The 15514-nt window shown below is 44.3% G+C and overlaps 1 protein-coding gene across 6 annotated transcripts in view; it reads right to left on the reverse strand.

Annotated features, from left to right (window-relative positions):
• Positions 1 to 15514, reverse strand: part of LOC115113092 (E3 ubiquitin-protein ligase MARCHF8-like) — a 136211-nt gene that overhangs the window by 45469 nt on the left and 75228 nt on the right. The window contains exon 1 of one of the 6 annotated variants that reach the window (XM_029640329.2): positions 1845 to 2206. The exons of the other annotated variants lie outside the window; for them this stretch is intronic. Coding sequence (XP_029496189.1) covers positions 1845 to 1868 — 24 coding nt within the window. The 5' untranslated portion in view covers positions 1869 to 2206. Of the gene's footprint in view, positions 1 to 1844; positions 2207 to 15514 lie in introns of those variants that run through there. 6 annotated transcript variants of the gene reach the window in all.

Raw genomic sequence — 15514 nt, forward strand, 5'->3', positions numbered from 1 at the left:
TCTATCACAGTGCCATCCATTTTATCACCAAAGCCCCATATACTACCCACCACTGTGACCTCTATGCTCTCGTTGGCTGGTCCTCACTACATATCTGTCGCCAAACCTACTGGCTCCAGGTCATCTATAAGTCTTTGCTAGGTATAGCCCCGCCTTATCTCAGCTCACTGGTCACCAAAGCAACACCCACCGGCAGCACGCGCTCCAGCAGGTATATTGCACGGGTCATCCCCAAAGCCAACACTTCCTTTGGCCGCCTCTCCTTCCAGTTCTCTGCTGCCAATGACTGGAACGAATTGCAAAAATCTCTGAAGCTGGAGTCTTAGATCTCCCTTCTAACTTTAAGATTCAGGTGTCAGAGGAGCTTACCCGATCACTGTACCACTACACAGCCAATCTGTAAATAGCAAACCCGACTACCTCATCCCCATATTATTACTTACCCTCTTGCTATTTTGCACCCCAGTATCTCTACTTGCACATCATCATCTGCACATATATCACTGCAGTATTAATGCTAAATTGTAATTAGTTTCACCTCTTTGGCTAATTTATTGCCTACCTCCCTACTCTTCTACATTTGCACACAATGTACATAGATCTCTCCATTTTGCTTTTCTTTTATTGACTGTACGTTTGTTTATGTGTAACTCTGTGTTGTTGTTTTTATCGCACTGCTATGCTTTATCTTGGCCAGGTTGCAGTTGTAAATGTGAACTTGTTCTCAACTGGTCTACCTGGTTAAATAAAGGGGAAATAAATAAAAAATGTAAAAGGGGGCAACTCTGCAGAGAGTTGCAGGGACAGAGGTGATGATGAACACACACGCACGCACCACCAGTATTTTATCTAGCCGCCTCTTAAGAGGTGCTCCCAATAACCACGGAGACACCAGGCCACACCATAACAACCAGAGAAAGGAAACTGCTCTTAAGAGGTGCTCCCAATAACCACTGAGACAGCAGGCCTCACCATAACAACCACAGAAAGGAAACTGCTCTTAAGAGGTGCTCCCAATAACCACTGAGACAGCAGGCCTCACCATAACAACCACAGAAAGGAAAATGCTCTTAAGAGGTGCTCCCAATAACCACGGAGACACCAGGCCTCACCATAACAATCATAGAAATGAAACTGCTCTTAAGAGGTGCTCCCAAAAACCACAGAGACAGCAGGCCTCCCCATAACAACCATAGAAAGGAAACTGCTCTTAAGAGGTGCTCCCAAAAACCACGGAGACAGCAGGCCTCCCCATAACAACCACAGAAAGGAAACGGCTCTTAAAGCTGGAATCCGTACATGGTGAAACCGCCACGTCTGTTTGCAATATTACAACAATGAAGAAGTTACTTCAAACAACAAACACACTTTTTTTCCCCCTTGGACATCATTGTTGGGTAACGTGCGATAGAACAGCAGAGTATATACTGAGATCATTTTATTTTTACTATGCTGGATGCTCCTCTCCTCCATTTCATCAACAAAACTAAAACAATAACAAATGTGCTGCAGTGAACAGTTGGGTTGTTTCACCTTCTGCAGATTTCAGCTTTAACACATTGCTTCTCCCACTTGCACACACACACACACACACACACACACACACACACACACACACACACACACACACACACACACACACACACACCACACACACACACACACACACACACACCCACACACACACACGTCGGTGGTTTCTCTTACTGCGTTTAAAAACACATAAATAAACACAGACGAACGCTGAAGGATGTCCACTAAGACAAACAAACACACACACTAAGACAATACAAAACTATCTGCAGTCAGTATCAACAACAACAATGAGAAAGAGCCCGTCATACCTTCATCTTCCAACAGGTATTCATGGCTGCTAGATCCTTGAGCCCTACACACGCCCTCAGAGACACACCACACAGACAAAGAGTCCTGGGGGGGTTACATGCCCCTGTGTAAATCCTCTCCGAGGGAGACGAGACAACCAACCGTTAGTTAATACAGAAATGGAAGCGCAGCAGTGTCACCCAGCTGTCTCCCTGGCGATGGCAGCTCCAATAACACACCCCTAGACAAAGACAGACAGAGCAGTAATAGAGAGATAGAGAGAAGGCGGGATAGAGGGAGGGAGAGAGACTGAAAGGCTGTCCTATATTTGCCTCTCACAGAGAGAGAGGCTCTGAGCTGCTGCTGCTATACTTGTCTGGGCTTGCCCTCTCCCAGCTACTGCACACACACACACACACACACACACACAGACACACACACACACACACACACAGCCAACCCGGCAGGGCAGCAATCTGATTGGCCCAAAAAAACACTTCCTCCAGCTGATCCCAATAAGGGGAGCAGCGGTCTAAGGCACTGCATCTCAGTGCTAGAGGTGTCACTACAGACACCCTGTATCTATTCCAGGCTGTATCACAACCGGCCGTGATTGGGAGTCCCATAGGGCGGCGCACAATTGGCCCAGCGTCGTCTGGTGTAGGCTGTCATTGTAAATAAGAATTTGTTCTTAACCGACTTGCCTAGCTAAATAAAATGTTAAATATTCCCTCTGCTCACTCAGCTTAACCAGTGCCTACCCCTAACCTCACTCAGCCTGTCGCTTGGCTACAAGCTCGATTGACACACACACACACACACACACACACACACACACACACACACACACACACAAACAAAGAGCCTCAAGTGGAGGCTTGTCCCATTTAGATGAGAAAACACAGGTTCACCTCCCTCCACCAATCAGAGATGACCTTACTTCCTGGCCCTCCCATTTGCACTAACTCTACGCACACTCACAAGACTATACAGTGGGGCAAAAAAGTATTTAGTCAGCCACAAATTGTGCAAGTTCTCCCACTTAAAAAGATGAGAGAGGCCTGTAATTTTCATCATAGGTACACTTCAACTATGACAGACAAAATGAGAAAAAATATCCAGAAATTTAAATTGTAGGATTTTTAATGAATTTATTTACAAATTATGGTAGAAAATAAGTATTCCATTCATCCATCTCAATGTAAGAGCGATAGGTTTAGGCGGCTACATTTAAAATATATATATATTTCACCTTTATTTAACCAGGTAGGCACGTTGAGAACAAGTTCTCATTTACAATTGCGACCTGACCAAGATAAAGCAAAGCAGTTCGACACATACAACGACACAGAGTTACACATGGAGTAAAACAAACATACAGTCAATAATACAGTAGAAACAAGTCTATATACGATGTGAGCAAATGAGGTGAGATAAGGGAGGTAAAGGCAAAAAAAGGCCATGGTGGCAAAGTAAATACAATATAGCAAGTAAAACACTGGAATGGTAGTTTTGCAGTGGAAGAATGTGCAAAGTAGAAATAAAAATAATGGGGTGCAATGGAGCAAAAAAAAAAAAAAAAAAATAATAATAATACAGTAGGGAAAGAGATGGTGTTTGGGCTAAATTATAGGTGGGCTATGTACAGGTGCAGTAATCTGTGAGCTGCTCTGACAGTTGGTGCTTAAAGCTAGTGAGGGAGATAAGTGTTTCCAGTGTTTTTGTAGTTCGTTCCAGTCATTGGCAGCAGAGAACTGGAAGGAGAGGCCGCCAAAGAAAGAATTGGTTCTGGGGGTGACCAGAGAGATATACCTGCTGGAGTGCGTGCTACAGGTGGGTGATGCTATGGTGACCAGCGAGCTGAGATAAGGGGGGACTTTACCTAGCAGGGTCTTGTAGATGACATGGAGCCAGTGGGTTTGGCGACGAGTATGAAGCGAGGGCCAGCCAACGAGAGCGTACAGGTCGCAATGGTGGGTGGTATATGGGGCTTTGGTGACAAAACGGATTGCACTGTGATAGACTGCATCCAATTTGTTGAGTAGGGTATTGGAGGCTATTTTGTAAATGACATCGCCGAAGTCGAGGATTGGTAGGATGGTCAGTTTTACAAGGTTTGGCAGCATGAGTGAAGGATGCTTTGTTGCGAAATAGGAAGCCAATTCTAGATTTAACTTTGGATTGGAGATGTTTGATGTGGGTCTGGAAGGAGAGTTTACAGTCTAACCAGACACCTAGGTATTTGTAGTTGTCCACATATTCTAAGTCAGAGCCGTTGGACAGGCGGGCAGGTATAGGCAGCGATCGGTTGAAGAGCATGCATTTAGTTTTACTTGTATTTAAGAGCAATTGGAGGCCACGGAAGGAGAGTTGTATGGCATTGAAGCTTGCCTGGAGGGTTGTTAACACAGTGTCCAAAGAAGGGCCAGAAGTATACAGAATGGTGTCGTCTGCGTAGAGGTGGATCAGAGACTCACCAGCAGCAAGAGCGACATCATTGATGTATACAGAGAAGAGAGTCGGTCCAAGAATTGAACCCTGTGGCACCCCCATAGAGACTGCCAGAGGTCCGGACAGCAGACCCTCCGATTTGACACACTGAACTCTATCAGATAAGTAGTTGGTGAACCAGGCGAGGCAATCATTTGAGAAACCAAGGCTGTCGAGTCTGCCGATGAGGATGTGGTGATTGACAGAGTCGAAAGTCTTGGCCAGATCAATGAATACGGCTGCACAGTAATGTTTCTTATCGATGGTGGTTAAGATATCGTTTAGGACCTTGAGCGTGGCTGAGGTACACCCATGACCAGCTCTGAAACCAGATTGCATAGCAGAGAAGGTATGGTTAGATTTGAAATGGTCAGTAATCTGTTTGTTGACTTGGCTTTCAAGAGTGTCCCCCCCTTTGAAGAGGGGGATGACCGCAGCTGCATTCCAATCTTTGGGAATCTCAGACGACACGAAAGAGAGGTTGAACAGGCTAGTAATAGGGGTGGCAACAATTTCGGCAGATCATTTTTAGAAAGAAAGGGTCCAGATTGTCTAGCCCGGCTGATTTGTAGGGGTCCAGATTTTGCAGCTCTTTCAGAACATCAGCTGACTGGATTTGGGAGGAGGAGAAATGGGGAAGGCCTGGGCGAGTTGCTGTGGGGGGTGCAGTACTGTTGACCGGGGTAGGAGTAGCCAGGTGGAAAGCATGGCCAGCCGTAGAAAAATGCTTATTGAAATTCTCAATTATAGTGGATTTATCAGTGGTGATAGTGTTTCCTATCTTCAGTGCAGTGGGCAGCTGGGAGGAGGTGTTCTTATTCTCCATGGACTTTACAGTGTCCCAGAACTTTTTTGAGTTAGTGTTGCAGGAAGCAAATTTCTGCTTGAAAAAGCTAGCCTTGGCTTTTCTAACTGCCTGTGTATAATGGTTTCTAGCTTCCCTGAACAGCTGCATATCACGGGGGCTGTTCGATGCTAATGCAGAACGCCATAGGATGTTTTTGTGTTGGTTAAGGGCAGTCAGGTCTGGGGAGAACCAAGGGCTATATCTGTTCCTGGTTCTACATTTCTTGAATGGGGCATGCTTATTTAAGATGGTTAGGAAGGCATTTAAAAAAAAAAACCAGGCATCAATATCCTTCCAGGATACCCCGGCCAGGTCGATTAGAAAGGCCTGCTTGCTGAAGTGTTTCAGGGAGCTTTTGACAGTAATGAGTGGAGGTCGTTTGACCGCTGACCCATTACAGATGCAGGCAATGAGGCAGTGATCGCTGAGATCTTGGTTGAAAACAGCAGAGGTGTATTTAGAGGGCAAGTTGGTTAGGATGATATCTATGAGGGTGCCCATGTTTAAGGCTTTGGGGAGGTACCTGGTAGGTTCATTGATAATTTGTGTGAGATTGAGGGCATCAAGCTTAGATTGTAGGATGGGTGGGGTGTTAAGCATGTTCCAGTTTAGGTCGCCTAGCAGCACGAGCTCTGAAGATAGATGGATACATGATACAAACATTTTCACTATACCCATCATGAAGATGCTACAACCTAGCATATGAACAAAAGTTTTAAATATAGGTGGACAGGTCAAGAGAAATTTGAGTAATCAAGGTGACAGACATTGGCACATTCAATACCACCTTGCACACTCTTACCTGCATCTAGCTGATCTAGAAAAAAAACTTTCCAAGCCAAACCTTCATATCATAACTGCTAACCGCTACACATCGTTGTCACCATATTAGCATCCTAGTCAACATAGCTACTAGAACTAACACCTTAGTTAACCCGCTACAATCATACAGTGTGGTGTACATTCAGCAAGCAGTTTAGCAGTTACACTGACAGGCCCCAGTGGCAATACATTTATAAAACCAAACACTAATTTGACTTGGAAGATTTTCAGTGTTGCATAGCCATAGCCAGTTAACATAGCATCAGTCTCTGTTTGAGCCGGGTTTTTGAGTAGGCTAAACTAGCTAGCTGCATTAGCTAGCTAAATGAGAAAAAAATACAACAAAATCTCCTTCCCTCCTTCACTCACTCCCTGGATTTTGGAAGAAATTAATTTGTTGAAATCTGTTCAACTATTGCCTCTCTCTCTCTCTCTCTGAGTCAACTACCCACCACATTTTATGCACTACAATGCTAGCTAGCTGTAGTTTATGCTTTCAGTACTAGATTAATTATCTGATTCTTTAAAAAACATTTATTTAACTAGGCAAGTCAGTTAAGAACAAATTCGTATTTACAATGACAGCCTACCAAAGGCAAAAGTCCTCCTTTGGGGACAGGGGCCGGGATTAAAAATACAATTAAAATATAGGATAAAACACACATCACGGCAAGAGAGACAACACTACATAAAGAGAGACCGAATACAACAACATAGCATGGCAGCAACACATAGCATGATATTGATTGGGTGGACAACATGTCAGTTCATGCTGCAAGAGCTCTGATAGGTTGGAAGACGTCCTCCGGAAGTTGTCATGATTACTCTTTAAGTCTATGGAAGGGGGTGAGAACCATGAGCCTCCTAGGTTTTGTACTGAAGTCAATGTACCCAGAGGAGGACAGAAACTAGCTGTCTTCCGGCTACACCATAGTGCTACCCTACAGAGTGCTGTTGAGGCTACTGTAGACCATCAAGTGTGTTTTAATCAATTATTTGGTGATGTGAATATATTTGATATAATTTAATCTAAACATGATAAATGTTATTTTATTCATTGTGTTAGAATTTTCAGCGCATGTGACAAATAAAATTTGATTTGAAGTCAGAGGGAGTTCAGTTGACAGAGGTTAATTTATTAGAGACATCTTCACAGCTGGATCCAAGAGCAAATCTAGATCTAGAGCCCCGATGGGTGTCAATTATATTAGTGTTACTGTTTACACCTGGATGCAATTCATTTAGCACCACACTGAGTAGAACTGTAAAGATGTTAGAGAGAACAAATCTAATTATATTTGTCACATGCTTCATAAACGACAAGTGTAGACTTGAAATGCTTTACTCAAGGGTCCTTTTCCAACAATGCAGAGTTAAGATTTTAAAAAATCAATAACAAATATAAATGATATTAGAGCGAGAGGTAGGGATGGAGGGAGAAAGAAGGAGATAGGTACAGACGGAACAAGAAAAGGAGAGGGAGAAGGGGTGAGAAAGGGTGAGAAGGGGAGAGAAAGAGGAGAAGAGAGGGGGAAAGAAAGAGGAGGAGAGAAGAGGAGAAGTGCTACACACTGATATCTATTGAGTGGAAAAGACTATGATGAGAGATATGAGAGAAAACATGCTCATACTCCCAGATATTTAGAGGAGCTGAGAGGCTAAATCAGTTTTTTGGCAATAGACTATAAAAGTCTGTCTGTTTTATCGTATAAATACAAGCATTATCTTATTTTTGTATACAGGTATATATTATTATTGTATCAAGTTGATGATCAGTTGCTGGTGGACACCAGGCTGTCTGTCTGATTTGATTCTTGGCTAACTCCTGACTGAAGAAACAGAAGACGAAAAAACTGCAGGCTTTGTCATGACATTAAATCAATCAACTGAGGGTGGTGGAGCTAACAAACAAAAAACAATAGCCAATCAGAGTTGAGTACAGCGGCATCAATGTCACCAGCCTTCGTGGCGACAGCTTTACACAACACACGTTCCACATGACATGGTCAATTTGGCATCAACCAGCAGGCATGACACTGTGTTTCTATGTTCACATTTAGGTTAGCTTAGGACATAGAGTGTATCTATGTTTAGCGCACACGCGCACGCACGCACACACACACTCAGAGAAAATCTCCCACGTCTCTGGAGACTCACAGGGAGCTTAACCATGAGCCAATCAGAATAGGTCAGGCCACAGCTGTAGTGTGTGAGTACCACAAGAGGCTGCTGAGGGAAGGACAGCTTTGTCCTCACTCCCCCCTATCTGAGATACCTACTGCAGCCCTTATCCTCCACATACAACACCCGTTCTGCCAATCAGTTTGTTACAGGTCACCAAAGCACACACATCACTGGGTCACTCCTCTTTTCAGTTTGCTGCAGCTAGGGACTGGAATGAGCTGCAAAAAAGACCTCAAAAAAATTCAAAGACTCAATCTTGGACACTCTTACTGACACTTCACGTAATATTTTGTTGTCGCTACATTCTTGCACTTTGTGCTGCTGTCTGTGCCGAATAACGTTTGTACCATGTTTTGATCTGCTACCATGTTGTGCTGTTGCCATGTTGTGTTGCTGTCTAAGGTTTCTCTTTATGTAAGAGAAAGGGGGGATACCTAGTCAGTTGTCCAACAATGTATTCAACTGAAATGTGTCTTCCGCATTTAACCCAACCACTCTGAATCAGAAAGGGAACAGTGGGTTAACTGCCTTGCTCAGGGGCAGAACGACATATTTTCACCTTGTCAGCTCGGGGATTTGATCTAGCAACCTTTCTGTTACTGGCCCAACATTCTAACCACAAGGCTATGTGTAGTGTGATGTTGTGGTGGCTCTCTTGTCGTGATGTCTGTTTTGTCCTACCAAAATGCTTTTTGCCTTATGGTAGGCCGTCATTGTAAATAATAGTTTGTTCTTAACTGACTTGCCTAGTTAAGTAAAGGTTCAATAAATATAATGGCTGGAATGGAGTTAATGGAATGGTATCAAATACATGGAAAACCAGGTGTTTGAAGAGTTCGACACCATTCCATTGAGTCCATTCCAGCCATTACTATGAGCCCGTCCTCCACAGTTAAGGTGCCACCAATCTCCTGTTGTGTGCATGTGCACGAGTATGTGTGTGTACTGTGTGTGTTCCAGGGGTCAGGGCCAGGTCAAAGGACAAAGAGCTAAGAAGTGCTTTCACTTTCACTGAGCAACACTGCTAATCGGCTTTGGGCGGGTAAACCCAGCCCTAAAAGGCCCTTACTGCTCTGCTCATGGACTTTGACCAGCAGTCATCACGCCACAGAGAGATTAACTGAAACAGCACAACAGCCCATAAAACACACGACTACAGTGCTCGCTGGGCATTACTGACAATCATATACAGTTTTATCAGAATGGCTCTATGTCAGTCTGTACTATTTTTCTCATCTGACCACAATAAAAAAAAAGAGGTCAGATGAAGCAGATGATAAGCTACAGGACAGTTTTGCTGGATTCCTCCGATGGCATTGGGGGGTACACCACATCAGTCATTGGCTTCATCAATAAGTGCATCGATGACGTCGTCCCCACAGTGACCGTACGTACATACCCCAACCAGAAGCCATGGATTACAGGCAACATCAGCACTGAGCTAAAGGCTAGAGCTGTCGCTTTCAAGGAGAGGACTCTAACCCGGAAGCTTATAAGAAATCCGGCTATGCCCACAAACGAAACATCAATCAGGCAAAGCGTCAATACAGGACTAAGATAGAATCGCACTACACCGGCTCTGATGCTCGTCGGATGTGGCAGGGCTTGCAAACCATTACAGACTACAAAGGGAAGCACAGCCGAGAGCTGCCCAGTGACATGAGCCTACCAGACAAACTAATTATATGCTCGCTTCGAGGCAAATAACACTAAAACATGCATGAGAGCACCAGGTATTCTGGAAGACTGTGTGATCAGGCTCTGCAGACGATGTGAGAAAGACCGTTAAACAGGTCAACGTTCACAAGGCCGCAGGGCCAGACAGATTACCAGGACGTATACTGCGAGCATGCGCTGACCAACTGGCAAGTATCTTCAATGACATTTTCAACCTCTCCCTGTCTGAGTCTGTAATACCAACATGTTTCAAGCAAGCAGATCACCATAGTCCCTGTGCCCAAGAACACTAAGGTAACCTGCCTAAATGACCACTCACTTCTGTAGCCATGAAGTGCTTCGAAAAGCTGGTCATGGCTCACATCAACACCATTGTCCCAGAAAACCTAGACCCACTCCAATGTGCAGAGAGAGAGAAAGGGAGAACTGTTGAGACAGGAGTGAGAGAGGAGAGAGAGGTTCCACACACGAATCTCTATAGAGTAAAGAAGACATCAGATCTCCTGTGGGGTGTGAAATTACCCTGTAATAGTCATTTCAGTTCATTTTCAAATATACACTCATACATACTGACCACAGCGGTGTACATAGGCTGCCTGGGCTGCACAGCATTCCTTTACCCAACAGTTCTATTAAAGCATACTGGAGAGATGGGTGGGGTGGGGGGTACAGGAGAGAGGGAGGGAGTATACTGTATCAGCCGTGAAGGTACAAGTACACACACCTCCCTAATATTGAGTAGTACGGCACTGTGCCACTAGAGATCGTGGCTCTGTCGCAGCTGAATCCGTGACCGGGAGACCCATGGGGTGGCGCACAATTGGACGACTGTGTGATCAGGCTCTCCAAAGCCAATGTGAGTAAGAACTTTAAACAGGTCAACATTCACAAGGCCGCAGGGCCAGATGGATTACCAGGACTTGTACTGCAAGCATGCGCTGACCAACTGGCAAGTGTCTTCACTGACATTTTCAAATTCTCCCTGTCTAAGTCTGTAATATCAACATGTGTCAAGCAGACCACCATAGTCGCTGTGCCCAAGAACACTAAGGTAACCTGCCTAAATGACCACCGACCCGTAGCACTCATGTCTGTAGCCATGAAGTGCTTCGAAAGGCTGGTCATGGCCAACATTAACACCATTATCCCAGAAACCCTAGACCCACTTCAATTTGCATACCGCCCAAACAGATCCACAGATGATGCAATCTCTATTGCACTCCACACTGCCCTTTCCCACATGGACAAAAGAAACACCCTATGTGAGAATGCTATTCATCGACTACAGCTCAGTGTTCAACACCATAGTGCCCTCAAAGCTTATCACTAAGTTAAGGATCCTGGGACTAAATACCTCCCTCGGTAACTGGATCCTGAACTTCCTGACGGGCCGCCCACAGGTGGTGAGGGTAGGTAACAACACATCCGCCACGCTGATCCTCAACATAGGGGGCCCCTCAGGGGTGCGTGCTCAGTCCCCTCCTGTACTCCTTGTTCACTCATGACTGCATGGCCAGGCACAAATTCAACACCATCATTAAGTTTGCCGATGACACAACAGTGGTAGGCCTGATCAAAGACGACGTCAAGACAGCCTATAGGGAGGAGGTCAGAGACCTAGCCGTGTGGTGCCAGGACAACAACCTCTACCTCAACGTGAGTAAGACAAAGTAGATAGATGATTGTGGACTACAGGAAAAAGAGGACCGAGCACGCCCCCATTCTCATCAACCGGGCTAGAGTGGAGCAGGTTGAGAGCTTCAAGCTCCTTGGTGTCCACATCACCAACAAACTAACATGGTCCAAGCACACCAAGACAGTCGTGAAGAGGGCACGTCAAAATCTATTCCCCCTTGGGAGACTGAAAATATTTGGCATGGGTCCTCAGATCCTCAAAAAGTTCTACAGATCGAAACCCATGATAAAATTCCTTGACCGCAAATCTGTTACAGGGTGTAAATCTACTTCAGTTACTGTAATTCAATAACCAAATAATATTTTTTCAAACTCAAGGTGTCATGTCAAAGCTGACATCACATTCTTTCTGCAGACATTGTTTGAATCATAATTCAGCAGATATTTAACAGAGTTTTGGAAAAACGTGGTCACAAAAAACAGGGACATTTTACAGAAATTCTGTTACCAAACTTTGCATCTGCACAGTTCTGTTTTTGTAAAATGTTCAGTATAAATTGTTAAAAGTAGTCCTTGTGCATAGTGTTGTATACTTTGTTTGGCATTCATTTTAAGTTAAACATTTTAATCTCAGCGCAGTGGAATTGCCTTTATAAATTCTCATTAAATATTGCGTTGTGTATGCATGTGTGTGCGTGTTTGAGTGCGTGAGTGTTCGTTTATGCATGCTTGCGTATTTGTCCGTGTGCATGCTCATGGTTGTGTAGGCATCCACCAAACGCTAAGCAGACTGTGATATTAGGCTGACTTGAGTGCAGGTCCATTGACTAATGAGTTTGATAAGAGTGGGGAGGCAAATAGCAGCATAACATGAGATTACTGTGATATGCGGTTCACTGTGCTAATTATAGCCTTTCATTATACTGACAGGTCTCTGTGACTGACAGGACAATACTGCTATTATGTTTACCTGACGCCTCATTCGTCATCATACCAGAGAGGTTTAAAAACCAAGAGACACAACATACAATCAATTCCTGTTACGTGCCCAAAGTCAATTAAGCAGGCTAGACTATGATTTGATTGTATTGTTGTCAATGAGGAGAGAGACAAATTATTCCCTAATTAATAGGTTTGATTAGAATCTGACACATACTACACATGCATGAGAGTAAATTGGCCTTCATGTTCATATGGTCTCTTGAATTATTTCACATTGTGAAAAAATGTATATTTCAAGCGATAAATTTTACAACGTTATTGTCCCTTCTGATCAGGGACTGAGTGATCAGTGATCAGTTCATGTTGAACCATTGGTAACATGAATTGATTCATTGTAGACTTCCAGGTAGAAAAGAAAACCAGCAGAACGTTGGTTCCACTGGTGTACAAACAGTGCAGAAATAATACAGAACTTTGTAACTATAAGTTTGTGTCGAATCAAACATTCATATTGCTTCAGCTCACCAGCAATACCACTTTATATTGTAGTGTAATTGTGTGTAGAATTATACAGAACTTGTAACTGTAATTTTGTGTAGAATTATACATTTAGATTACTTCAGCTCGCTGGCATTGATATTGCTTCAGTAAAGCTTTCCATTTATTCATGGGTGCAAAATCGGCATGGCTAGCCTATTATGCAAAGGCATGCACTGTGTAGGCATATATATTACCTATGGGAACATCATGTTCTAATGGCAACCTGCATTCAGGTGGACTATAAGGCAGGTACAGAGTAGATGGAAAGCAGCAGGCAAAGTAGAAAGGAGATTGAAAAGAAAAAGTTGTGGAGAGAAGAAAGAAAAAAGACAGAGAGAAAAAGTGTGATAGACAAGTAGAGAGGGACGAGAAGGAGAATTTAGCATAGTGAAAAAAGGCATAGTGTAAGAGAGGATGAGAGGGAGGGAGAAAGGTAGAAAGCGGTAGAGAGAGAAAGGAGAGGAGGGAGATCGAGGGAAAGAATAGGAGAGTGAGGAGGAGGGGAGAGAGAGAGAAAGGGAGAACTGTTGAGACAGGAGTGAGAGAGGAGAGAGAGGTTCCACACACAAATCTCTATAGAGTAAAGAAGACATCAGATCTCCTGTGGGGTGTGAAATTACCCTGTAATAGTCATTTCAGTTCATTTTCAAATATACACTCATACATACTGACCACAGCGGTGTACATCGGCTGCCTGGGCTACACAGCATTCCTTTACCCAACAGTTCTATTAAAGCATACTGGAGAGATGGGTGGGGTGGGGGGTACAGGAGAGAGGGAGGGAGTATACTGTATACTGTATCAGCCGTGAAGGTACAAGTACACACACCTCCCTAATATTGAGTAGTACGGCACTGTGCCACTAGAGATCCAGGCTCTGTCGCAGCTGAATCCGCGACCGGGAGACCCATGGGGTGGCGCACAATTGGACGACTGTGTGATCAGGCTCTCCAAAGCCAATGTGAGTAAGACCTTTAAACAGGTCAACATTCACAAGGCCACAGGGCCAGATGGATTACCAGGACTTGTACTGCAAGCATGCGCTGACCAACTGGCAAGTGTCTTCACTGACATTTTCAAATTCTCCCTGCCTAAGTCTGTAATATCAACATGTGTCAAGCAGACCACCATAGTCGCTGTGCCCAAGAACACTAAGGTAACCTGCCTAAATGACCACCGACCCGTAGCACTCATGTCTGTAGCCATGAAGTGCTTCGAAAGGCTGGTCATGGCCAACATTAACACCATTATCCCAGAAACCCTAGACCCACTCCAATTTGCATACCGCCCAAACAGACCCACAGATGATGCAATCTCTATTGCACTCCAAACTGCCCTTTCCCACATGGACAAAAGAAACACCCTATGTGAGAATGCTATTCATCGACTACAGCTCAGTGTTCAACAGCATAGTGCCCTAAAAGCTTATCACTAAGTTAAGGATGCTGGGACTAAATACTTCCCTCGGTAAGTGGATCCTGAACTTCCTGACGGGCCGCCCCCAGGTGGTGAGGGTAGGTAACAACACATCCGCCACGCTGATCCTCAACATAGGGGGCCCCTCAGGGGTGCATGCTCAGTCCCCTCCTGTACTCCCGGTTCACTCATGACTGCATGGCCAGGCACGACTCCAACACCATCATTAAGTCTGCTGATGACACAACAGTGGTACGACTGATCACCGACAACGATGAGACAGCCTATAGGGAGGAGGTCAGATAACTGGCTGTGTGGTGCCAGGACAACAACCTCTCCCTCAATGTGAGGGAGAGGTTAGTCCACAATCAAAGGAGATGATTGTGGACTACAGATTAAAGGAGGACCGAGCACACCCCCATTCTCATCGACAGGGCTGTAGAGTGGCTGTAGAGTGGAGCAAGTTGAGAGCTTCAAGTTCCTTTGGTGTCCACATATTTTGGCCATGAAACGAGGCTACTCAGGCAAGAAAACAACCTCACCCAAATGTATAGTTGGAAATGATAAATGAACTGTTGAAAAATGTGAAGAAGAAAAAAAACATTTAAAAAAAAATCTATTCTTTAAATGTGAAGATTTTTATTTGGCGTACCCCCCAACGGCATTGCACGTACCCCAGTTTGGGAATACCTGGTCTACACCTATCTGTTGTTTGAGAAGCATGTGACAAATAACATTTGATTGATTTGATGCACACACCACCAGACTTCATCCACGGTGACAGAGTGAGGACAGTCATTGGCCAACAACCAACTCAGCCTCCGTTACAATCTACTCACAACAACAAATCACCTACAGCATTTACTGCTTATAATCTTTGAATTTATCTTAGTTTAAATCAACACCTGAGGCCTGTAATAATCTCTAAATAAGATAAATAAGATCATGTCTGGACAGTGTATCAGGGTGTTAAAGAAGTGAGAAATATCACAGTTTTCTGATGGCAGTAGACAACGTTTCTGCACTAGTGAGACAGTATGGTCCCTGGCAGAGAGACCTGAGTGCCTCTGTGGTTGCTTAAATGCATTACGGGATCACAAAGTCACATAATTAAACCTCTGCCTGGAGTGTGTGTGT

This window comes from Oncorhynchus nerka, linkage group LG28, assembly GCF_034236695.1.
Source record: "Oncorhynchus nerka isolate Pitt River linkage group LG28, Oner_Uvic_2.0, whole genome shotgun sequence".
In the NCBI taxonomy this organism is placed as follows: Eukaryota; Metazoa; Chordata; class Actinopteri; order Salmoniformes; family Salmonidae; genus Oncorhynchus; species Oncorhynchus nerka.